The 27,325-nt window shown below is 40.9% G+C and overlaps 1 protein-coding gene across 2 annotated transcripts in view; it reads right to left on the reverse strand.

The window, feature by feature from the left end:
* Positions 1-27,325, reverse strand: part of KIF5A (kinesin family member 5A) — a 980,629-nt gene that overhangs the window by 409,616 nt on the left and 543,688 nt on the right. For both annotated transcript variants that reach the window (XM_044083607.1, XM_044083608.1), the window contains exons 7-8: positions 23,567-23,654; positions 19,131-19,255 (exon numbers count right to left, since the gene is read on the reverse strand). In XM_044083607.1, coding sequence (XP_043939542.1) covers positions 19,131-19,255; positions 23,567-23,654 — 213 coding nt within the window. The remainder of the gene's footprint in view (positions 1-19,130; positions 19,256-23,566; positions 23,655-27,325) is intronic.

Consider the following 27,325-nt stretch of genomic DNA (forward strand, 5'->3'; position numbering starts at 1 on the left):
GCAAAAAATAAGTGAGAAGCCCCTTATAGTGTTTAAAAGGGATCATAACATGAAAAATTTGGTGAAGCATCCTAGCAATAATAGGAATAAGGTCAAATCTTAATATATGGACAAATGTGGTAGCTGTAATTTACATCAATATATTCTTACTGGGGAATTATTTGACATTAATGGGTACCAATTGAAAATTAAAAATAAATTTAATTGTATACAGTGGACGTAGTACATGGGGATCTGTGTCAATGCTGTTCAGCTTTTTATATTGGTAAAACTGAATGTAAATTGAAAAACAGGATATATGAGCATATTTATGGAATTAATAAACAGAGAATGACTAATGTCCTATTTAAGCACATATCAGAGTACCTGGGGCATAATTTTAAGTTTGTGGTTATTGAACAAATTAAGCAAAATTTCAGAGGTGATCCTTGGCAATTATGGTTGGAAAAAAGACAACTGTATTGGATTTTATGTTTGAAAGCTGTTGGTTGGCCAGGGCTTAATGAAATGGCATTGACGGGTTGTATTTTAAAATTAAAAGCACAGAATAGGTAGATAACTGGATTTGGTAATTGTTTTTTGCCATTTTATTCTTTTATTTTTTTACTTTATTTTTTAATCTGTTTCATGACAGGTGTTTGTTTATTTAGCTTTATACATACTACTTATATATCTTTTGTATTTGACAGGATTTTACGATTACTGCACTTTAAGGCCATGATGTAACATGATTTGAGTGAGGTCATGTAACTTTGAACTGATATATTTAAGTAGAGTTTTGTGTTTTTACTGATGTCTGATGAAGTCTTGTTAATGTATGAGATGAAAGCGCTTTTGATGAAAAAGAAGTTATGTCTTACCATAATGTTCCATCTGTATTGTTGATCCTTGTTCAGTCATTATGCCTGGGTTATCGATTCCGACTTCGGAACCGAGCCAGCCATCTTCCAAGCTCGCGACAGCCACAAACTCTACAGCTAAACTCTTACCCACAATTCCCCTCTCCCTAAACCCTCAGATTGAGTTTGCAAGTGAAAGGAAGTAGAGGTTACCTCTGGTCAAAGAACCTAATGGAACCGGATGATGAGATCCACTATAAGCATCAGGAGGGCGAAGGACAGAGGGTCGTAATGACTGAATGAGGATCAACAATACAGATGGAATGTTATGGTAAGATATAACTTCTTTATCTGATATTGTTAATCCTCGTTCATTCCTTACACCTGGGACAGAGTCCCCAGCTACCTTTATTCCTGGGAGGTTCTCATGGAAGGACATTTCTGAGCACCACTGAACCAAAGGATGCTCTTCCTCTGGAGGCCAAATCCAATTTGTAAAGGCTGATGAAGGTATGGGGTTTAGCCCAGGTTGCAGCTGCACAAATGTCAGGTAAAGAAGCTCAGCATGAAAGGCAGCAGAAGTTATGACCAACCTAGTGGAATGAGCCCTAACTGCTGCAGTCAGAGAAATATTGTGAGTTTTGTAAATAAATGTTACACAATCTTTTAACCATTTAGCCAATGTGACCTTAAAAACAGCACATCCAAGTCTAGGATCAGAATAGGCCAGGAATAGCTGATCTGATTTGCGAGAAGCCTTAGTTCTGTCTAGATTGAAAGGAAGTTGCCTGTGAATGTCAAGGGTATGTAGACAATACTCTCCTCTGTTAGAATGACTGGGAAAGAAAACTGGCTATTCAATGGATTGGTTAATGGACATTTCAGAGATCACTTCTGGCAGGAAGGAAGGATTAGTTCTCAATGACACTCTACGAAAGATTAAGTAAGTCTGTTTGATGCATAGAGCTTGAAGTTCAGAGATACGTCTAGCAGAAGTAATGGCAAACAAGAACAAAGTTTTCCAAGAAAGAAACTTGAGGTTGCATGAAAAAGCTGGTTCAAAAGGAGCCTTAGTCAACGCTTGCAGGACTAAAGACATATCCCATGGCTGGCTAGATTCTCTAAAAGGGGATTTCAAATGATTTACACCTTTTAGAAAAGTCTTGCATAATTTGTGTGACATAAGAGAAGAGTCATGGACACCATTGTGAAAATTAGATATCGCAGCCAAATGAACTTGAATGGTAGAAGCAGATAGGCCAGACTGGAATAAACTGGACAGGTACTCCAGTACTGCCAGCACTGGTGCTGAAAAAAGGTCTATCTCGTTTTCCTTCAGCCAAATGGTAAATCTTTTCCACTTGCTGAGATAAGTAGTTCTGGTGGAAGACTTATGAGACACAATAAGAATGTCACGTACTGGGGAAGAAAGATCAGTCTGCCTGGCAATCATTGAAGGTGGAGGAACCAAGCTGTGAGCTTCAGGCTGTTCAGGTTGGGCAGAATCAGGTTCTGCGGATGGGAGATCAAATCCAGAGTTGGATCAAGAATCCATGGTTGATCTAGCAGGTAAGGCCATATGAAGGGAACCAAATTTGCCGAGGCCAACATGGCGCAATGAGGATTATCTTGCTCTTCAACTGGCGGGCTTTCTTCAGGAACTGGGGAATGAGAGGGAGAGGGGGAAAGGCATAAAGCAGACCCAAGGGCCAATCATGGACTAGAGCGTCTCTGAGTGACTGTCCCCGAGGGGGAATCAGGGCGAAGTAGTTGCTGCACTTGTAGTTGGTTGGGGATGCAAAAAGGTCACAGCAAAGGAAACCCCAGTGGTTGAAAATCTCCGCCACTATAAGGGGATTCAGAGACCACTCGTGTGGTTGCAGAATGCACCTGCTCAGTCTGCTATCATGTTGGAACTCCCGGGAATGTGCATTGCTAACAGAAAGCAGTTGGTAGCCATTGCCCATTGCCATACCTTCATGGCTTCCTGACAAAGTGGGTAGGATTTGGTTCCGCCTTGTTTGTTGATGTACCAGACTACAGCCATGTTGTCTGATTGTATTACAATAGTCCCTGATGGAAGGAGGGGATGAAATGCTTGCAATGCTAGAAACACCGCCCTCAGTTCTAGGACATTTATATGCAGATAAGCCTCTAGGTCCGACCACGTGCCTTGGACTATCTTTGCTGAAAAAGCCCCCCCCTCCCATCAGGGAGGCATCTGTGGTCACTGTGGCTTTGGGCTGTTGGGGTGTGATGGGGCGAGACAATTGTGATGGGTTCTGCGACATCCACCAAATCAAGACTTGTTTGCATCTCTGAGTTACCCGAATCTGAGATGAGAGAGGAAACTGAAAAGGGTACCACTGGGTGAGTAGTAATCATTGTAAAAGCCTCATGTGAAATCTCACTAGCGGTTCAATGGTGATGGAAGCCGCCATGGAACCCAACAGCTGGAGAACAGAATGTGCTGTCGATCTTTCCCTTGAGAGGATAGGTATGAGTTGTTTTATCCTTAAGATTCTGTGCTCTGGAATCAATGCCATGCAGTTCTTTGTATCCAACAGGAACCCAATGAATTCTATGGATTAGGATGGGGATAGGTTGGATTTTTGCCAGTTTATAGTTATACCTAACCTTTCTGAGGTGTGAAGAGAGTATGCCAAGGTGTTTTCCAATAGAGGTCTGGTGGGGGCGGTGATGAGGCAGTCGTCTAGACATGAAAACACCCGGAATCCTTGCAGTCGCAGGTGAGCTGTGACAACTGCCATGCATTTGGTGAACACTCTGGGGGCTGTAGAGATTCCGAAGGGCAGTACTCGGAACTGGTAATGACTGGCTCCTGCACAGAAGTGTAGGAATCTTCTCGATGGTCTGTCCACCTTTATGTGGCAGTATGCATCTTGAAGATCTATAGAGCACATCCAATCGCCTGCCTCCAGGAGTGGGAGGATAGACTGTATTGTGACCATCCAGAATTTCTGTACTTCTACGAATTTGTTTAGTACACTGAGATCCAAAATTGGTCTCCAGTCCCCGGCCTTTTTTGGCACTAAAAATAAACTTGAGTAGAATCCGGATCCTATCTGGTCTGGTGGGACTATCTGGATGACTCTTTTTCTTAGCAGCTTTGAAATCTCAAATGCTGCTTCTGCCCTTTGACTGGGTGGAATGTCAGGTAATCTCCTTAGTGGGGCAGGACAAAGATCAAAGGGAATACGATAACCTCTGGTTATTATCTCTTGTACCCAAGAATCGGTGGTAATGGTTAGCCAGGCAGAAGGGTACAAAGAGAAACGACCCCCAACTGCTTCCAGAGGAAAGCAGTTGGGCCACTCTTCAGGAGCGCTGGTAGGACTGGCCAGAGAAAGAATCTCTGGAACCATGCTTATGCAGACCTCCTCTGCCCTGAAAGGGGTGTCTTCCATATGAGTTTCCCCCTCTGCCTCTAGGGGAAAACTCAGCTTGTGTGTCACAGAAAGAACCCTGAGACTTTTTGTGCCACATCTTCCTACTCTTCTGGTTTCTGGAGAAAGCCCGATGAGGGGAAGAATAGTGGACACCCATGGCAGAAAGGGTCTTACCATCCTGTTCACACCTAGCCAGTGTTTCTTTAACCTTGGGTCCAAACAACGAAGAGGCTTCAATGGGAACGTTCAGAAAGGAAGCCTTAAAAGGTTCCGCAAAAACACACAAGTGCATCCAGGCATGCCGTCTCATGACTATGCCTGCACCCGCTGCTCTAGCTGCCCCTTCTGATGAGTGAGAAATCAGATGCATGGAGGAGTTAGAAATCGATTCAAGGGTGGCTAACTGTGAGGCCACTTTGTCCCAGATCTCATCAGACAAAGCTCCAGCCAAGGTTTCAGAGAGCTCAGAAATTAAGTCTCTTTGAAGCCTGGTAAAATGTGCCATATAATTCAGGGACCTGACTGCAAAGGTTGCTGATGCAGAGGTGCACTTATCTAATCTGTCCAGCACCCGGGACTCTTTGTTGGGCGGGTGGACAGTCTGGTTTCTTCCGCCAAATCCTTCTTTGCTGTGGCCGCCACCACCAAGGCATCTACAGGAAGACCTTTGGAACAGTAAGGCTCACTATCTGGAGGGGACATGATTTTATCTGGCCTGTGGTGAATGGCATCAGGAGCCTTCCATGCGTGCTGCATGATGAGCCAGACAAGGTCATCGGCAGGTGGAGTAATCCAAGAGGTAGGGGGCCAGGCACGAAAGGCCTGCAGGAACAAAGACTCTTCAGAGGTCAGGTTAGAGGGCCACCAATCACCTCTCTGCTTAAGTATTTTGAGAATATCTGCAAAGGATGCCTCAGAGGGTGACCGAGGGGACCCTTCCCCATCATCAAAGTCTGTGTCTTTTGTGAGAGACTCTTCTGGGGAGTCCACATGCTTCCTCTTACATGAACTCTTGCGATGGACTTCCTCAGGGGGAGAATCTGGAGAAGACAGCGCAAAAGGGGCCTCCAGTGGGAGTGTGTTCTGAGGCCCTTGTACACAGTGTCCGCCAGAGGTGTCTTGTGTAAACTGCACTCCAGAGAAGGACAAGGGTACTGACAGCACAGGATCGTCAACAGACGCAAGAGCCTTCTCCATGAGTTGGAAGGCTGGTCCACCCGAGGAGGTCACACCCCGGTCAAGCAAATCAGCCCGCCGACTCGGAGTCCCTGGATGGCTGTGAAAAACAGGAGTACATACGTCACAGCTAGCATCCATAGCAGTGACTGGAGTGACAAGTCTCTCCTGCCACAAAAGTAACTGCGACTCCTTAATGAGGTCCATGAAAGGAGCCGAAGTGAGGGATGTCTGTGCTACAGCAAGGGGTTTCAAAGGCAATGAAGGAGGAGAATAAGTAGGAGTTCTTGGAGAAGGGTGATCACCTCCAAAGGAAGAGTAGTTCTTGGAGGGTTGGATACCTCTGGCCAAAAGCAATTGATCCACAAGGCGCACCACATCATGTTCCGAGAGGCTTCTAGTGGATCTCACAGATATAGCTGAAGGGGAGTCAGGTCTATCCAAGGTGCAGGAAACTCGGTGCCCACAAAGGAGTCTTTAGATGGTGCTAAAATAGGCATCCGCACCGAAAACAACGGATTCGTTAAGGCTTGTACTACTGGTGTCTGCACCGAGGAGATCATCGGTGCCAAAGGTAAGGTCTGCACCGACAAGGTCGGTCCTGAAGTGGTAGTTGGCACTATGGCAGGAGCCAAAATAGTCTGTGTGGAAAACGAGGTAGTTGGTACTGAGAGAATAGTCGGTGCCGAGAGAATAGTCGGAGTCGAAGCAGGAGTGGGCATCGGAAGGGTCTGCTTCGAGGAAAATGTCAGTGCCAGTAAGGAAGTCTGAACCGAGGGGGGCCCTCGGTTCCAATGAGGTATAGGGCACAAAACTTGCTGCTGAAGTAATGGTTGGTGCCAAAGATCTAGGCACCAAAAGCCTCGGAGCCACGGAAGTCAAATCCGAAATAGAAAGTTTGGCCTTCTGAGATCTCGTTTCCTGGTTGTCCCCAGCAGGAGATGACAGGAGAGACTTGGCCTTCTTGTGTTCATATCTTTTCTTATGGGAACTAGGAGGGGTTGAAGCCTCTGCCCCAGAAATTGCCTCTGAAAAGAAAGATTTAAGTAGTCCCTTTAAAATCAGTTTATTTTTCCTTTCCACCAAAGTCCTGTTAGAGAAATTATTTTATTTATTTATTTTATTGACATTTGTTAACTGAGTTAGTCCAGCTGGTCTAGGAGCCCATTTTCAGTGGAGACCCGAGGAGAAAAGCTCCAATTACAGACAGAGAGATATTAAGTATACATAACAGTTAAGAGTACAATAATGGCATGCATAAGAGAATAAAACAATCATCAATTGGCTAAAATAGTACAAGTTCAAATATATTCTGTAATTACAAAGGCAAACCAAACAAAAACGTTTTTTTTTCAATGTATGAATGGTGTAAGTATCTAATTTTATAACTGGTGTAGTAAAGTATATAATAGGAACCATGACATGGGTAAAAAGAGGGTCTAGAGTTTAAAAAAAGATGTTGGTGAAAAGTAGATGTGAGAGAAATAAGATACAGAGAGGAATGTATTTAATGGTGGTACAACAGAAATTGTACTGGAATAAGAAGAAAGTGTGCTGTGAAGTTGTAATGAAGAGTGCACTACAGAGAGAAAGTGGAGCTAGGTAGGGTCATGGCAGGAACAACTTTCGGTTCTAAAAAAGTGTAGTTTGAGTTCTTTCTTGAATTGTAAAGGGTGTGAGATGGAGCGTAAATGGGATGGGAGTTTATTCCATGCCTGGGATAGGGTGGATTTGTAAAGTAATCTACCAATAGATTTTTTTGGTTGGTAAATGTTAAGGAGTTGTTGGTTACATGTCCGAAGTGTGCGAGTTGGTGTGTAGATGGATACCAAGGAAGACAGGACAGGGCATGAAGATGGTTTATAAAGTATGGAATGAATAATTTGTAATTGAGATAGTAGAAGATGTTGTGGGAGTTTTAGCCATTGTAGTGAGTTGAGTGAGATGCAGTGGTGTGAGTTATGTGGGGAGTTTGTGATAAACCTTGCTATTTTGTGGTACGTTTGTTGGAGTTTGGCCAGGGTAGTTGCTTGAATATTAGTTAGTATAGGGGTGGCATAGAGTAGGGAGGGGAGAAGAAGAGCCTGTTACAGGGACAGTCTGGCATCATAGGTTAGGAATCTATGGTTTCGGTAGAGCATACCATACTTTTGGTGAGTTCTCTTTATACTTTGAAAGATGTGTAGGTTAAATTTAAGTTCATCATCAATGATGGCTCCTAGAAGTTTTGTGTGGGAGTCCCAGGTTGAATGGTGCTGTTATTAGAGGATGATATAAGAACGTTAGACTTTAGGTGAGAGAGAGTCCGGGGGAAGAATAGCAGAAGTTTGGTTTTCTTGGGGGTTAGGATAAGAAGATTTTCAGCAAGCCATTTTCTACAGAAAGAAAGATGTCCTGGGTGAGTGTGTGAAGGTCAGATATATTGTTGGATGTGCAGATAAGAGTTGAATCATCGGCATATTGGACTAGTACAGATTGTTTGCAGGAGGTATATAGATCATTTGTAAAGATGTTGAATAGGAGGGGTCCAAGGATGGAGCCTTGAGGCACCCTAGTGGTTACTGGGAGGTAGGGTGAGCAGGTGGAGAGCCAACGAACAGATTGCGGTCTGTCAGAGAGATAACTAGAGAAAAAGGTTAGGGAGGTGAGTGCTAGATTGAGGTTAGAAAGTTTAGTTAGAAGCAGGGGTTGAGAGACATGTCGAAGGCTTTTGAGAGGTCAAGGAAGAGGCTGCATACTAGGAGGTCTTTGTCTTGAGCTTCGGCTATTGAGTGTGTGAAAGACAGGAGGGCTGTAGAGGTGCTGTGATTAGGGCGGAAGCCATGTTGGGAGTGTGTGAGGAGGTTATGTTGTAGGAGATAGTTTAGGAGTTGAGAGTGTACACATTTTTCTAAGAGTTTGGAGAGAGGAGGGAGGATGGCAATTGGACTAAAGTTATATGGGTCAGTTGAGTTTCCCCCTTTATGCAAGGGGGTAGTGAAGAAGGATTTCCAAATGTCTGGTACTGTAGATTCCTGGATAGATCTATTTAAGATAGATACTGGGTAGGCTATAGATTCAGCAGCTAATTTGAGGAAGAAAGGAGGGAGGTTGTCAGAGGAGGGAGAGCAAGGTTTAAGCTTTAGAAGGAGGGGCTTTATATATGAGGTTTGAACTGGTTTGAAGGAGAAAAGATTACCGTTTTGAGGCTTGGGAGGGGTATAGGGGTTATTTGAGTTGTGGTTTGAGGGAGTAAGTTTCTGGACAGTTTTGATGAAGTGTCTATTTAGAAGGGTAGCAGTTTCTAGAGGACTATTATTTGGGTAAGGGGAGGGGTTTGAGTTGGACCCGGGATTGAGAATTTTCTTTAGGGTGGACCAGAATTTTTGTGGATTTGTTTTACAGTTATTTTGGGGAGAGTTGTAGTATGATCTTTTTGTCCTTACAGATATGCCTTTTGACAAGATTCCGAAGTTCTTTATATTTGTGAAGTAGAGTAGGTTGTTTATACTTAGTACAGGCTTTCCAAGTGTTGGCACAGTATTTCATGAGTGATTTAGTTTCTTTAGAAAGCCAGGGGGCAGAGTTAGATTTGATTCTGATACATCTTATAGGGGCTATGGAGTTGAGAATATCAAGGAATATGCTATTAAATTTGTGAACAGCATCATTTAAGGACAGTTGTTTAAGGATGGACCAGTCAATAGAAGAGAGGATTGAGTTGAACTGGGTAGTATTAAAGTTAAGTAAGTTACAGCAGTCTCTATAGGAGTGAGATTTGAGTGCTTGTGAAGAGTGATGTAGTATGCCTTTAGGATGATGGTCACTCAAAGAATTAGGTAAGGTAGATGGACTGTGGTACAGGTTGGGAGATTTTGTGAGAATCCAATCTACAGTTGAAGTGGAGGAGGTGTTATTATGGTAAGTAGGGGATGTTATTAGTTGATGGAATCCGTAGAGGTTGATGGAGAGCTGTGAGGAGGTAGAGGCAAGTGTGGCCCAGTCTATGTTAACATCTCCTAAGATGACCGTTTCGTAGGGTATGTTGTGAGAGAGCCAGAAGAGGATAGATTCTACGACTGGAATATTATTACCAGGGGGAATATAAATGGAGGCAATGACAAATGTCTTATGTGGGTTTAGATGGCAATTGAGAATGATGAGTTCAGCTGGGTGGAAATCAGGAATAGGTGTGGGAATGGTGGAGAGGTTAATATTATTTGAATGGAGAATGGCAACACCACCACCTTTTTTGTTGAGTCTATCAGAGCGGTAGATGTTGTAACCAGGTGGCAGAATTTCACTGTTTGTTATGTGTGGTTTTAGCCAGGTTTCAGATAGGGCTATGATAAGAGGGGTGGGTATGAGCTATCCAAGCATGTAGCTCAGAAATGTTATTAGTGAGGCTTCGTATATTCAGGGCATAGATAGAAAGGTGTTTGCACTGTGAGGTTTGATTTAAGGGAGGTTGAGTTGGGAGTGGGTGGTGGGAGGCTGTAGGGGTGGTGGGGCTGTTTATGAGTGTAGGGTTATGGATATGGGAGGGTGGGCCTGGATTTGGGTGAATATCACCAGTGAGTAGTAAGTTGCTGGGGACTGAGGTAGGGTGGGATGCTGAGAAAAGTTGGTGGTGAAATTTTGGCTTGGGCTTATAGGAGAGGGGGTATATGTTAAGTATAATGAGTTTGTGATAGCAGTAGAAGGTCATGTTAAAGAGAGACGGAGAGATTAAGATGGGGTGGGAAGGAGAGGATGGGTTGTTAGTACATGTGGTAGGAGAGTATAGAAAAGGTTGGGAAAGGTCAGCAAGATAGGAGGTTAGATTTGCAAGTAGAGTTAGGATTGGTAATAGGAGGTATAAAAGTAGCATGTTAAGGTTGGGATTCGAGTATGGGAGGGATTATGATTTTAGAAATAGGTTGGGTGAAGTAAGTAGTGATGGTGTAAGAGGTGGGAAATAGGAGCAGGAAGGAGAAACGTTAGTGGTTAGATAGTGTGTGGAGGGGGAGAGGTTAGGGGTAAACAGGAAGTGAAATATGGGTGGCAGTTTAGACAGGATAGGGAGGGACAGGATAGTATAAAGGTAATTGATAAGGGGGTGTGTGGGAATGGGGTAGGGTAGAGGAGCGAAGTGAGCGGAGCGGGGATACACCAGCTGGAGCTGCAGAAACCCAGAAAAAAACTATCAGGAGAGCATGTAGGAATACATGTACAAGGGGCCTAGAGAGAATGGAAAAAACTATAAGAAGGAGGCATAAAGGAGAGAGATTAGGAGACTAGGAGAGGATAAAATGCCAGGAGAAAAAACAACAGCAGGGAAAAAACAGTAGCAGAGGTCAGCAGGATAAGGTAGTGCAGAAATGGGAGGCTAAGAAGAGATGTAGGTAAAGAATAGGAGCAAACGAGGAGAGAAAAAAAGTAATAGGAGCCCTAAAGAGCCAGGGTTACTTATAGAAAAACAGGGGAGGGGGAAAACAACAGAGCAGGTAGAGGATTAAACAACTTGGGAGTAACCTGGTGATGTGCAGGGGGCAGCTATCAAGGGAATAAGGCATGGACTACAACAACAATATGGTAAGATACAAAATGAGAAGCATTACTTGGACATATTTTCTGGAACTACATTCAAAAACAATTAGAGGGAGGCAGTCATCAAGATATGTCTTGGGTACTGGTAGTTTCCAGCAGGGCAGGCCAGTGATCTTGTGTAGGCAGTCAGTCCTAACTTTCTGGAATTACATTCAAAAACAATTCGAGGGAGGCAGTCATCAAGATACGTCTTGGGTATGGGTAGTTTCCAGCAGGGCAGGCCAGTGGTCTTGTGTAGGTAGTCAGTCCTTTCTGGAATTACATTCAAAAACAATTAGAGGGAGGTAGTCATCAAGATACATCTTGGGTACAGGTAGTTTCCAGCAGGGCAGGCCAGTGGTCTTGTGTAGGGAGTCAGTCCTAACTAAATGATAGCTGGCTGCACATCAGGGGTGCACGTCCAGGGCAAGGAACAGAGAAACAAAGATCAATTAGCACAAATCCCACAAGGCAGGTCAACAGTCAAGTGAGGCACACTCAAACAGTAAAGACATAATGCATGTACACCCAAAAGAGGCAATTTATGCCCACAATCCACATATCTTTTAATTCCCGGACCACCTTTTTTCTCTGCCATGATAGGAGGAAGAAAGAAAAGGAAGGAAGAAGATACCAACAATGGTACTAGAAATACCCAAAGGTAAAGCAGGAAAGATTTTACCAGCGATGGTAAAAGAGTTACCTCATGGTAAGAAGAAATAAGGGCTAGAAAAAAAACAAAAAAGAGTTGCTAGATGCGACAGGGTAAGACATAACTATTCAACAAAATTAGAACAGAGAATAACTGCAATACAATAATATATTATCAAAGAAGTTTACTTAGCTCAAGACAAGTGGCTTGACACGACTAAATGGCGACGTGGCAAATGAAATCTGGAGTAACAGGAAGAGGAGAATTGTGGGTAAGAGTTCAGCTCGAGAATTTCTGGCTGTTGCGAGCTTGGAAAATGGCCGGCTCGGTTCCGAAGTCGGAACCAATAACCCAGGCATAAGGAATGAACGAAGATTAACAACATCAGATTAAAAGTTTCTTTTTTTTTGTTATTAGCAGTAATTTTTATTCGAGTACTGAAGTTACCATCAATCCCTTTGTTTTTGTTTTTTTTTTCATTTAAAACGTTGGTCTTTCAGTTATTTTATTTGCAATCTTAAGCACTACCCTTCTGGGGAAAGGAGTGCAAAATGACCAAGCTAAGAATAACTCTTTTCAGTTTTCTAAATCAGCCAATAAGAATAGAGTGTGGAAGCAGGCATGATGTAGGTAAGGAGGGAGTTAGGTGATGTGTTAAGTGGAAAAGCACTTGCAGTCAGATTTTTGATGGAGATGTCTTTTGGGTTGTGCTCTGAAAGTGGAGAAAGAACACATTTCTTTTATGTGATGGGAAGGGATTGACATTTGGATGCAAGAATAGAGAAGGAGTGGTCAGCACAGTGTAGTTTGTTTCCGGGGTCTGGAGTGAAGGACTCAATTGGAAGAAGTTGTGGATGTTGCAGTAGTGATTTTATTAAGGAGTTTGGCAGTAAGGGATAGGCAGACACTTAGCTGAAGTAGTTTGAAAAGAAGACACCTTAGGAGTACCTTAACTCTGTAGGGGACTGGGAGACATTTGGCTTTGGAGACAGTGGTGCAGTGGTGTTCCTGAACAAGGGAAATGGAAATGAATCAGCAGATTTTGTTTTCAATGGACTATAGAGTGCATGACTTTTTAAGAAGCTGTGGCTATGATGGGGATCATATATTCAAGTTGAACTAAGACAGTTCCTTTGCCTATTGCAGCTCTTGTTGGTCTGGAGATAAAGGGGACATTTTCCAAGACCAGAATAAAAGAGAGGTGATCTTTTTCCTGGTGTTTTCAATTTGATTATGGAAGTTAAGAGACTAGCCCAACTATAAAAGTATTTAAAGGATATGGCTATTTGTATTGGGGTACTACTGATATCTGTGATGCTGAAATTTTAGGAGTATGTTTCAGCTTTTGTGATGTTCCAAATATCTTTGCTTTGGAGAGGTTTATGAGTAGTTTATGGTTGTTCAGGCATGACTAAAGGAACTGCAGGTGAAATTGAAGCTGGGTTTGAATAGTTGAATGTGACAGGTGGATCAAAGGATAACTGTTATCAGTGTAAACAGTGATAGGAAGGTTAAGAAGGTCAGACGGTAGTTTGTTAACAAAGATTGAAAATGATAGTGAGGGGAGGATGGAATCCTGGGCCACTCAGTTGGTAAGGGGTGCTAGAGGTGATAGGGATGAATTAATTCCAACTCTGAAACACTTATTTGTTAAGAAATCTTAGAAGTAGATGACAGTGTTGGAGCTAACCCTGATTTTTTTTTTTTTTGAGCGAGTGAAGGAGGAGGTGTTGGTCAATAAGATGAAAAACTTTTTATAAGATGAGAGAAGAGTGTGACTGAAAGGATTCCTTTAATCATGCTGAGGATCTCATCTATAAGTGACTACAATGCTGTCTTTGTGCACCAATGCCCAGAATCTGTGCTGTTTAAGAGAGAGGAGGTGGTACTGTTGGATATAAGGGGACAGCTAGTTGTAGATTAGTTTTTCAGTCATTTTCCCAAGTATAGGGAAGATGAAGATCGGGCAGAAGTGGGAGGCATTTTCTGGCAGAGGCTGTTTTGGAAGGGTTTGACAAGAGCATTTTCCCATAGGATTGGCAATGTGATTTAAGTTAAACAGGGGTTATACATGTGTAGAAGATGTGCCATTCTATATCTTCCAGTCCTTTGCATTGTTCATTTGCATCACAGTGCATTGCATTTCACCATACCAAATAAGCAAATCACTGAAGAGGTTGGAAAGGCCACTTACAACCTGAATGGCAGTCAGGTTTCATCTTCTGTATGTGTCTGCTTAACATTTATGTTGAAATGCAACTTGGTAAAAGGTGTAGGCATTTGTCAAACACATTATCAGTACAAAGGAATGACAGCTTTTTCTAGGGGTGTCATGAATTTTTCCACCTCCCTGGATTCCTAAGCAGTATTACTTGGAGTACTACCCATTTGATATGTTTAACTGGTGTAACAGCCCTTCCGGAAATAGGGTGAAAAGTGATCTGTTTTTCATAACAGTAGATCATCAAGGGGCAAGTGTTACTGCAGTTATGATGCCCACACTGCTGCCCCCTTGTTGTTGCCTCTTGTATACAGTTCTTGAATTTTACTTGCTGTGTTTTGTTCAAGCTTTTTATAAAATTTACAATCCACAATCCAGAGGCTTCTGTGGTGTGGTTCATATCTAAAGGGGAAGGCTAAGTTCCTCACTCGAGTGTACTGCAGTCTGAAAAAGTTCAAGTTCATTAATGTGCTTGTGATCAGACATTACTGCAATAAACAAATAAAAAACAAAAAAAGTAAAAATGCACAAGTGCGAGTAATAAGTAATAATAATAAAATAAATGCTAACACAGTAAGTCATGATAAATTACTTGGCAATGTAAATGTGTTTTCTGGGATCTTCATGGAGGACTCCCTCATTCATTGAAAGGGGGGTTCCAAAAGCATAATGCTCAATGACAAAAGGAACAAGCACCATATGCCTCCAGCTGCACTGTTGCAATCTCCAGCAATCCCAGGGGGAAGGAATGCAAAAACCTAGCATGTTAGCAGGGGTTCCTTAAGACAGGGAGTCCCAGACTATGACTAACTGTATTAAACCTAGAACTCTAAAGGTGACATTAGACTGAACTACATCCAGTTACACTGTGGTAACTAAAAGTCCCTCTAAGAAACCAGACTTTGGAGTTTTTCACCAGCTGCAATCAGTAAAGTTCATGTTCCAAAAAGGGATGGTAGGAGGCTGAGATCAGCACAGCTTGCCTTGAAGGTGATGATGTTTAGTGCTGGGACTAAGGGTACTACATACAAACTTGATACCAATGATAAGATACAGAAGGCAAGAATACCCATATAATAGGATTTACTGGTTCAGTGTTTGTTTCTCAAAAAACATGCTTTCTCTTGCATGAAGGTCAAAAGTCCTATTATTGTCCTGGAGTTTGAATAAGTACAGTGTCCTTCACAACAGTTTATCTAGAGCATTGGTGATGTGATGAGGATGGGGAACATCCTTCTGTATTTCTGACAGGGGGTAAGCTGCACTCAGGGGAGTGGTAGCCTTACTGGAGGATTCAAAGGCTGCATAGTCCAGCCTTGAACAGATCACGTATCTATTAGTTTATCAATGAATGGTACTGTATTCTAAAAACTTGCCCTTATGAGGGTCATGGCACTACTGAGTTGAAAAGTTTAGACCAGACTTCCCTATCTCTCCAACAATAATATTCTACTGATTCAATGCATTCCACAGGCATTCCCAATAAGATCAGAGATACAATGCCCCCAACATGCCCTAGGTCTACTCCAGAGCTTCTATCAAGCAGGATATGGCTGGCAAACCCTCCTGAGGCAGTACCCAGAAGGAATCCTTACAAAGAGCCCAAACCATCTCACCGGACTGCTGTCAGCATGGAAACGGTAACTTTATTCTAAGGTTCTCCCAAATTATCAAGGCTATTACAGTGTCACTGATAGTGAACCAGCTACCCTGCAAAACATCCTCATTTCTGTCCATTTTTTCATCCAAGAGTCACTACCCAAAGCTAACTGACCATATATATGGATGTGGAAATATAATGCCCAATAAATGGGGAACAAAAATGACCTAGAAGAAGAAACAAAGTGAAGCAATGCAAAACATGCTTAGAATAAAGGCAGTACCAAATAATAACACAGTGGTGACAGACATGAATACTAGCCTACAGCATCGCACAGCATAGCTGCCTCAAGTCTTCTATATCAAGCACATATAGTTCAGAACCTGATATAGGTCCTGGCTGCCCCAGGTGCACATCTTCTTCTGTGTAGCTGATCAAGGGACAGTGTAGTTGCCATCTGTGGCAATAAACACTGAACCATCTTCCTAGTCACAGGAAGGCTGATGCCATAATGTCACTTAATTGTCAAAACTTAGTAATGAAAGGACATCTGCAGAGACTGGAAACATTACGTTAGTAATCTACTCTAATAAAAATCCATTAACATCACCAAAGAACTGAGGTAATTTGACCTCAGGATGCATTTTTTTCTTTTCCATATCTTAGCAAACTAAATAAAGTGATCATACCACAGTACACAAAGGGAGATACTTTTGGAGCAACCATATGTTTATCGAGATTTGATGCATGAATGGCTAAGGAGAGGTGAACTTAACCCAAAAGATGAAAGGTTAACAATATCAACTCAAGCTAGCAGATTATGCACATTAGTTTACAAAGTCCATAGAAAAAATGGGAGCTGCAAACAAATGTAGGTTCTGTAGCACAGAGCTAGAAACAGTTGCACATCTTGTTGTTGGCTGCAATATACTAATGGATGAAGGTCGGTATGTTGTTACATCAGGGATTGTTTAAACACTACAATATACTGGCAGCTGAGAAGCACTGGAAACATGAACCACAAAAAATACTGAAAATAAAGAAATTTTTATTATGTAGGATCACTCAATACCAACAGTCAAAAAACTAGAAGCAAGAAAACCAAATATTGCAGTCAAAGAGAATAAAGTAAAAGCAGCAGTAATCACAGAAACAGCTACGCCTATTAATTATAGTGCCCTGCACACTGACAGACATAAAATGATAAAATATTAAGATAAGCAAGCAGAAACCAGAGAAATCCACAACAAAGACACTTGGGAAGTTCAACAGTAGTAGGAACAATATGGATAATAGGGATAATAAAAGAAAATGCTCATGTTTACTTAAATATGCTGCTGATACTGGTAATGCCAGATGAAATGCAAAATAAGGTAGTCCTGGGTAGATTGCAAGTGCTAAGAAGAGCACCCTTGGCAAAATTGAAAGAATGACGCAATACTAATTTCATGAAATTTAATTGGACCCTGACTTAGAGATTATGTCAGTCAACCTATTAGAAGAAATATTAATTATTTAAAGAAAAAAAAGAGAGGTACAGACAATTGTAGGTTCTGCAGTGCAGAACTAGAAACAGTTACACATCTTGTTGCGTTCATGACATTCTCATAGCTGAGGGTCTTTAAACTGAAAGGCACAATAACATGGCAAGACTACTACATTAGGGAGTGTGTAAACACTACAATGAACAAGTAGTTGGGAAGCAACATAAACATGAGCCACAAAGAATTACTGAAAATAAAAAACTACTGATCTCATGGGATCACCCAATACCATGAGTAACATATGTAGAAGCAAGAAAACCAGACAGTGTTGTACAAGAAAAAATGGACAAAATAGCATTATTCACAGAAACACCTATACCTAGTGATTACGGTGTCATCTGTACTGAGACACATGAGGTCATAAAATACCAAGGCAAGCCGAAATTAGAGAAGAATGGAAAAATACACTCAGACCATTCAAATAGTAGTAGGAGCAACAAGGCTAATACAAAAGAATTTTCAAGCATACTTAAATGTGTTGCCAATGCAGGTATTACCACATGAACTACAGAAGGAGGCATTTCTGGATATATTGTGGGTGCTCAGAAGAGTACTCTTAGCAAAAAAGTCAAATACTGACATACTGAAGTACTGAAGTAAAAAATAATGTCATGAAATGTGATCATATCCTAACTTACGATAGCGTCCATTCCTGTTAAGATATCAGAAACTCTAATCATTTGGACAAATTACAAAAGATGTAGTTCTGCATATATCGCATCTTTTACTACAAAGAGTTTACCATGGAGACAACCCAAACTTCCAGAACTTACTTCAAGAAGTTCATGACAACGATAAGCTCATGACAAACAAACTTTTTATTAAAATTAACAGTTCAAATACTGTTCTTTAACTGTCCAGAAATTTGTAGAACATCCCCAATTTTGCCTCATATTGTTTGTCTTGCCCCTCATAAAATTTTTGATTTTCTGGTAAATCACTGAGGATTACAGTCAACAATGTTAGACATTACAGTTTTATATGTCTTACTGTTCAGATAATTCAAGCAGATTCAAGGCCTGTTGTTCTATTATCATTTTTTAAATGAATTAGTAATATTTAAAACCAGTCTCTGGTTTGGGACCCTTCACCCCCCTCCGCATTATGTTTGTCTTTTACAGAATTCTTGAGAAAGGAAGTGGAAGGGAACATTTACTACTCCTACTCTATACATCTGAATAAAGACAATGTTTGGATATGCATTCTCACACTGAAACTAAACACTTATAACCATCAACATCACCACTTTGCATGGGATCAGAGTCGCATGTGTACAGGGCTCTGCACTGCCATGTTATTGTATCAGTGTATCTTTTACACTACATAATTATGACAACGCAATGCCTACTGCACAAACAGCTTACCTCCACAACTGGTATTCAGTGGTAAAAATGTCCCACCATATTTTATACTCTGTCTCATTGCCTTCAGTAGAGTCATCAGTAACATCTTTCTCCTTTTTGCTAATTTAGTGGCAAATACTCATAGTATAAATCCCATTAAGAATTGCAGAGAGCTAACTTAAACATCTATGCAAATGCCTTATTCAGATAAAGTAAGGTCTTTCAGGCATATTTCCTAATCACAAACAAAACAGGTGCTAAAGAAAGATGTGGTAAAAGCACAAAACAGTCCAAAGAACCACACATCATTAGAATGTAGGATAAGTTTAATAATTTCATCCAACAATTTAAATAGGATTTCTTTACAATATACATAAAAAAGCAAACCAGCATTCCTTTTAAAGAATGTTCTCTAATAGGTTGAAAGCCACAGAACTCCTAGGCACTAAATGCCAGCCTGTCACACTAAATTGGTGCTATCACTACAACACTGTTTACATCCACTTGTTTTCCATTTTAATGCTAGGACATCTGTAAGTGAAACATTCTCCTCAATTTTCATTAAAAACTCCATTTTTTTCTTTTTAACATATAATGAAATTATTTAACACTTTCTTTTGGAAGTGTAGTAAGGATTCACTTCACAGATCCCCTCCCTAATAAGGTATACTGTACTATACTATACTATACCAATGGATATGCAATACTAAAGAATCCATATGGTATTACATATTCATGCTGCTTTGAATAGTAAACAACGGGAACACACATAAGAAATGAAAACACATTTGCAGTTACCTTTTCACTGCCAGCCAAGTCAACAAGGTACAGCTTGCCACTCAGTTTCTGCTCAGTCTCAATGTTCTCCTGTTTGATGTTAATCAGGAATATGCTATGACTGCGAGAGCTGTGTTCATTCATATCTGTCCAGTGAAAGGAGAACAATACATTAGTAATCATGTTTCTACATCACTGCAGTCACAAGGAGGAATGCTAACATCATCAGAAAAGGACTAATGCCAGGGACAGACAGTTAACTACATTACAGGAGGGCCAAGGATCAAGGAGCTGACATCATCCAAGAAGGACCAATACCAGAGTCTGGGAGCTGACAACATCCAAGAACAAATACCAGGGACAGGGAGCTAACTACATTAAAGAAGGACCAATACCAAGGGAACAGAACTAAGAACATCAGAGAAGGGGCAATAGCAAGGGGCAGTGAGCTAATAACATCACACAAGGACAGGACCACTATCAAGAGCAGGAAAATGACAACATTAGAGCAGGAACAAAATCCGGGACAGGGAGCTAACTCCATCCAGGAAGGACGAATAGCAAAGGCAACAAACTAACAGCATCAGAGATGTGTCAATAGCAAGGGGTAGTGAGCTAGCATCCCCAAAGAAGGACCAATAGCACCAAGAAGGACCAATACCTCAGACACAGAGCTAACAGCATCAGAAATAGTCCAATAGCAAGGGGTGATGAGCTAGCATTATCAGCGAAGGACCAATACCAAGGACAAAGAGCTAACAACTTCAGAGAAGAACCAATAGTAAGGGCAGGTACCAAATAGCATTATAAAAGGGCCAATAGCAAATGCAAGATGCTAAAGACAACATAAAAGGACCAATAACAAGGGCAGGGAGTTAACAACATCATAAGAGGATTAATACCAGGGACAAGGATATATCCAAGAAGGACTAATACCAAGGACACAGAGCTAACAGCATCATAAACAGAAAAACAGCAATGGGTGGTGAGCCACCTTCATCAGATGAGGACCAATATCAAGGGCAGGGTGCTAATAACACCAAACAAGGGCCAACAGTAAAGGCAGAGAACTAATAATATCAAACAAGAACCAGTAGCAAGGGCAGGCAGCTAACAACATCAGAGAAGAACTAATACTATGGACAGGGAATTAATAACATCACTGAAGAACCAATAGCAAGAGCAAGGAGCTAACAACATCAGAGAAGAAGCAATATCATGTCCAGGAAGCAAACAACAGTAAACATGGACCAATATCATGAGCAGGGAGCTAGTAACTATCAAACTAGGACCAATACTTTTGTTTATTCTGAGTCATGGTGTTTAAACACAATGATGGAAAGCACATACACTGACAACCCCAGGGCAATTTTTAAATACTGACATAGTCTATAGCCACTCAATAACCCTCATCTATCTGCTTGTCTGTCTATCTAGACAGTCAGCAGCTCTGTACCACCCTTTATGTCTTGTCACAGTTCCCTCCAATGTGGCAAAATTTATAATTACAGTGCTGGACATCATGTTAACTTACGGAGGTCCAGCAACAGCATAACATAAAAAATCCTATAAAGCAGGTTAACGCCCTCCTGAAAATGGGTTACAAACACAGGATAATGGTCTCCTAGCTAATTCACTGCATTTTTATGAGACATCAAGCATGCTGTGACTATGGTGTACGTGGGGGGCATTACCAGTGCATATATGATAATCATTGTGTGTAACAACAACTCATATGTACATCAGATATGGAGAAGCACTTCTGTTGCATAATTGTACCTTGCAGTTAGAACCTTCCTTATAAACCATAGAAGGTATAATAAATGTAGGAGTATTCCCCCATTTCACCTTCTTCTGCTTGGATGGGGGAGGGGGGTTGCAGTGTGTGTTGCACACTGTACCCAGACAGCAGTGATCTGAGAAGATAAATTCCTGCATGACAGTTATTTATGACTTACTTGTTTATTAATTTGATTGCAGTGAAACATTTGAGGTGTATAGTTACACTTGTACAAGTGGCTGTAATGAGTCTATATTAGACCATCGAAGTTTCAGAACTTCGAATGTTCTAATATCGACCCCTATTCAGCGAAAGCTGAAAAAATTGAATATACAGAACAGCAAATTGCTGTTGCAAAACACATACACACAACACAAGCACACCAAACAAACAGCAATCCACACACATACACCTAAAATCTTGCATCTAACTCTATACTAATCTGTACATACACCACTGTCTACCCACTTGCCTTAACCCAAACCCTAACCCTAAGGTCCGTCACTATCGCACACTCACCTACCCCGCTGTAAGCCTCATGTCCACATATTCACACACTTACCTGAGCCACGCCCTAACCCTAACTCACCTAACCCACCCTAACCCTCATGTCCACACAATCGCACACTTACCTGAACCCAACCCGCAACTTTCCACCAGAATGCTGAAAATAGTGAAGTGACAGGAACGGACAACCGATTTCTTTCCCTAGGAAAGAATTTGGTTTTCTGTCACTTCGCTATTTTCAGCTTTTGCTGAATAGGGGTCAATATTAGAACATTGAAAGTTCTGAAACTTCGATGGTCTAATACATACCTGCTGTAATTGATGATCACGTGTGTGTGTGTGTGTGTGTGTGTGTGTGTGTGTGTGTGTGTGTGTGTGTGTGTGTGTGTAAATGTTTTCTGCAGTCACTGATTTTGAGGAATGTTTCTGAATTGTTTACCTCAAATTTTGGTCTGATCTTATAAAGTTAGTGTTTTTTTCTGTCAAAATCGATGAGGATTGCAGTCACAAAATAATGTCAAGACATTTGAGTTTCAGATTTAAAAGCCTTCAAAACAGCATCCTAATATAAAGCCTGTTATTCTAGCAACTTTCTAAGCATATAAAAGCAATAACTGTCACTGATTTTGATCCTTTATCCAACATTATTTTTTAGCTTTTTCCTTGATTATTAAGATAAGAGGATAAGATGTATGTTGGGGGAGGGTTGTACCCTCTATTTTGACAGCAGAGAGCTGTGAAGATGAATTCTACAAGGGCTATCTGCGATTGAAAATTGTCACTGTTGTCATTTGTTCAAGTTAAGCAATCATTATTTGGGCTTTGCAGAAGTAGTGCGCATTTGTGTGAAGCCAGCTGGAATACTTTAACACAATCAGATATATGAGGTGTGTACATCCAGTAAAGTGGCTGTAATCGATAACTATAGAGATTGTCTCTAATGAAAATGACTGTGTGTGGGAGGGGGTTGCAGTGTTATCTAAAAGTAGCAATTAGGCCTTAGTATTTTTCACTTTCCATTACAGTCAGATATCAGCATTCTAGTCAATCAGTTTATGTCAGTGAAGGTCTAGGCAGGATATGTATGACAGCAAATGTTGCACTAAATAGTGTTGCCATCTAACAGTGCTTGGACCTCTGGTTGACTTTTTAGCTAATATTCCTTCTGTGTGGAGTCTGAAAGTACTCTCTGTCTCTGTGTGGGTTTTATCCATGTGTTTTGTTTTTTTTCCTTATATATATATATATATATATATATGTATATACATATATATATATATATATATATATATATATATATATATATATATATATATATATATATATATATATATATTTATATATATGGGGAACTACTATTTTGTTAACTTTGAACATTAAGCTTTAAGTGCACCTACTTTCCTTGAAAGAAAAAAAACAAGATTGAGTTTCTTTCCTTACTAATTCATTTGTGTTTAGGCCATCATTAAATCAATGGTTTGTAAAAAACACTCTTAAGACTCTAAGACACACCTCAGAACATTTAGAACCATACAATTTCCTCAGTTTAATTCAGCTAAATCATCCAAACTTACTACTGTAGAGTCTTGGCCAGTAAGGGTGTGTTAAGCATTGGGGGGGGGGGGGGGGGGTAAAAGTAATACAAAGTGTGAAAAAGCAAGAAAAAAGTAATTTATCTGGATGGTGTAGGTACAGAATGAGGAGAAAACATGTGAAGGCCACTGGAGAAAGGCAGGAAGGACAAGTGTGCAACAGGAGGAGGGGGCAATGGAATCCTTAATCTAGAGCACCATTTCACCTGAGGCTGGCCTTAATGATTGCAAGTCAGACATGTGAGGGGTATATAGTTAGTAAAGTGGCTATAATGAGTGGATACATACTAAGGCAGTCTGTGGATGAAAGTGAATGACCTCATCTGTAATGGTCACTGATTTGCTATAATACAGCCTCACCCCATTCTAATTAGCCCCAACAATTCAGTTGCTTCTTGCAACACTCCCCCTTGCTTCAAGTCACCAGCCAAAAGCCACCAGTAGTATATTCTACTCCATCATAACCAGCAGAGAATGTTCAGCCTAAAATATTTTGATAATCATTTCTCACTCTCTTTCTTATCTGTCCCAAAATCTTGCAGTTTGCTACACCTTGCTGTAAAGCTTTGTGTACTTACTTGTGACAGCAACATGTCGGTTAGATTTTCCTTCATCAATAACATCCAGAATCTCCTCAGGACTTGAAACAAAGCGTTCTGTACATCCCTTTAAGAGAAGATATTTCATAAGATGCATCAGTCAATCTCATTTATGGATTCAGTGGTCATAAGGTAAAGCAAAAATTCCATATGATCAGTGCGTGATAAAAAGAAAACAGTAGTGCAACAACAGTGAATTTACTCTGGTATAAACTTATAAACTAGTTACATTATTATCTTCATTTAACTGTATTTACTTGCCTATACAAGTAGCTTTTGTCATGGAGCCAATTCACATAGCTTGAGATCGAATACTAGCTAGTGCAAATCTTAATTCAACTAATGTCACCACAAATCAGTAACGTCTCTATACAGAACATGAATTTATGTCTGAACAGGTAAGTTTCACCACTGGTTACTTTTTTTTATTTGGCCAACTGCTCCTGTATGCACTACACTTCAAATGCTCCTTCTCTGAGCATCAGTCACTCATTGTGCCTGAGACTCGTCTCAGCTACACCTGTGGCTTACCTGCTTGGCAGGACAGGACAGGCTAAGTGATGAGCAAGACTACTATATATTTCCAATCTCACAGCATGGTTTTCTGTCAAGGAAACATATGCCTTTTGTTTTGTTTCATTTCTCTCAAGAGTGACAAAGGTATGGACTCTGCATGATTGCTTATGACCAAATGTGCGCAATGATCATAGGTTCATAGGTATACACTACTCTAATGACCACTAGGGCTCTTATAACTCTAGCTGTGCAACCCAAATGTGACCCACAAATTTGATATATATAGGTGGTGATTTACTGTCTGCCTCTGTCCATCAGAGAAAGAGGAGCCAGACTAGGCTGAATTTCTGATTACCTATCCATTGGTCCAAGCTGTACTTAAATAGGGATAGGGATGAACTCTGCTTCACATGGATGGGAGACCTGTTCCAGAGAATGGGAATTCTCTGAGAAACATATCTGTCCCTCCAACATGTCCTACTTATGACACAAACAAAATTTAGGTCTTTTAATCTAGTAGTTTTGATCCTGTTTGTTTTATGGCTGTGCAAAAGGTTCATCAAAACAGTGGTCCAGGGATGCCCTGTATGCCAGGCAAAGAACACCTCTCAGAAGTGTGCATAATAATGAGTAAAGAGACAGGGTTTTGAGATAAGCAGGGTAGGGCATCCGCATAACTCTCAACTTTTCTTCATCAAAATGCATGAAACAATACAATAGAAGTTAGCAAATGGTCAACAACAATAACAAGTGGTCAGAGTTGAAACTGGAAGCAAAAAGGATTGCGGAATCATACTTTGTAACATGGAACAGTTGAGAGGTATGTTTTGCTCTGTCTTTGTACACCAGAACTATTTAATCGGAAACATTACTAACAAATGTGATAGCAACAGACTAATAGAACAGTGATAGAGACTACAGACATTTTTTCCACTTCCCCTCTTTAAGCCCATAAGGTCAGTTTCTCTGCTCCAAGGCCAACTAGGATGAGTTCACGGATGGACTGCTGCAAGAATACTGACCTCAGCTGGTTTCACAGAGCTGCTCCTACTGGGATAATGCTGAACAGTGAATGAGCATGTAATGAGTAGCTAAACCTGGGGTGTAAATTCTAATTTATAAAACCTCCAGTACCTGAAATGCAATGCACTAGCAAAATAAGTGAAAAACTGTGTACTCAGATGATGAATCTAAGTTGTAAGATACGTACAAAGGAAAATGAAGGCTTTGATTAAGTTATTAAGTAAGAAGGGAAGAATATCTCTCTCTCTCATGTATAAAAGACTGGTGAGGGAAGGAAGTGAGATGGCTAGAACATGGTATAAAACATCAGAAATGCGATAAATCAGCAATATTGTAAACTCGATGTGTACTAGCACTGAAGGAAACAAGAAGCACAACGAAGCATACTATCCTGACGTGGTATGATGGTTGTCAGTTGTTGATGGTTCTTGTCATGTTGGTTGATGGATGCATTATGATGTGCTGATTACATATGTAAGCACAGATTAGAGATTAAGCTTCATACACTGCAGTCCTGTACATTATGCAACATCTATGACATCTGACTGACATACGATCATCCATTAATGTATGATTACGCACTGATTATACATATGTACATCTGCTAAGCAGCAAACCATCACTTGCCATTTGGTTGGAATTCTGCTTCAACATTTTCCTGTAACATTCGCAAAGCCTACACAACAGTCATCCACTGTATGTCTCACTCTGAGCATTTTTCCCTTATGTGTGTGTTTTTTTATATATCTTTTTTGGGGGGTGATCTGCTGTCATCATCTTCTGCTCTGATAAATGGCAGTCCTGCTTTATTAACATAACTGCCCAGTCAACCACATTCCCCTACACAGTCAATGCATTTTAGCCACTACGTGACACAATTAGTGGCCACTAATGATATTGAGAGACAGCATGATGTTGGAATTGGGGGTTTATGGCAAACACTGTGCACGCAACTCATTTTTTCTTTTATGTTGTTCCCTAGGCAGTGATACAATGTATCCTTCTGCAATTAGGTTGTGTGATCTGTGACATGAAGAGGTACCAGTCACCTGAAATAGTAACTAATGTTGTATCCGCAGCTACTAGAACTGAGGAAGGAAGGATGTCTATCCTAAGATAGTCTACCACCTTCACTGAGGCTGGCTATCCAAATTCTCAGGTGAATTTAATTACCTTAATCACCAGTGCTGCAGACAGAAATCTTATACCTTGTCTTATCTTTTACCTTGGCTATCAAATGACACCACACTGCTATTTAAAAGTAGAGATGGAGCATGGTCAACTTATCAATCTACCACAGATACATCCAACCTATTAGCATATAAACAGCTTTGGAATTTAGCTAAAAAACAAATCAAAAAGGACAAGCAGACCTACTTCCAAACCAGTCAACAAAAACACCTGAACAATGCCCAAAAATTCTGGCAGAGTATTAACTCCCTCCTTAGCCCGGTCACACTGCAACCCCTGCCCCTATCTCTTCCAACAACACTGACCCTATAGCCACTCAATTCAATTCCCACTTTATTAGATCCATAACCACCCTACTGGGCACCCAGACCATCCAGCCATTTATCCTTCCCACTCCTACCCCAGACAACCACAATCCCCTCACTTATAATACTATTCATACCAGCTACATAAAAAACTCCTAACCAAGATAAAACCCTGCTGTCTTGCTGCTGACCAACTCCCTAATGAATTTCTAAAGATTGCTGCACCTTCTATCACCTACCCTATATCCATCTTGATCAATTATTCCATTACAGAACAAAACATCCCTCTTCTCTGGAAAATATCCCACATCATTCCCCTCCACAAAGGTGGATCCTCCAGGGAACTAACAAATTACCGACCCATAGCTATCCTCTTCTCCCTCACAAAAATATTAGAAAAATGCATCCACAACTAGCTCTTTCACCACCTCCTTAGTTGCAACCTGCTATCTAACTCTCAGCACAGCTTTCGACCTAAACATAGTACTAGCACAGCATTAATATCTTTCACCAACACCATTGATCGTCTCCTTAATGAAGGTCAGTCTGTCTCTTCCATCTTTCTTGATATGTCCAAAGCCTTTGACACTGTTTCTCACCAACTACTTCTAGACAAACTCGCATTCTATGCCCTCACTACTGCATCCCTAACCTGGTTCCATAGTTATCTTTCCCATCTCCAGCAAGCAACCAAATGGGCAAA

The sequence above is a fragment of the Protopterus annectens genome, chromosome 9.part0 (genome assembly GCF_019279795.1).
Source record: "Protopterus annectens isolate FY-2018-M chromosome 9.part0, PAN1.0, whole genome shotgun sequence".
Taxonomy (NCBI): domain Eukaryota; kingdom Metazoa; phylum Chordata; order Ceratodontiformes; family Protopteridae; genus Protopterus; species Protopterus annectens.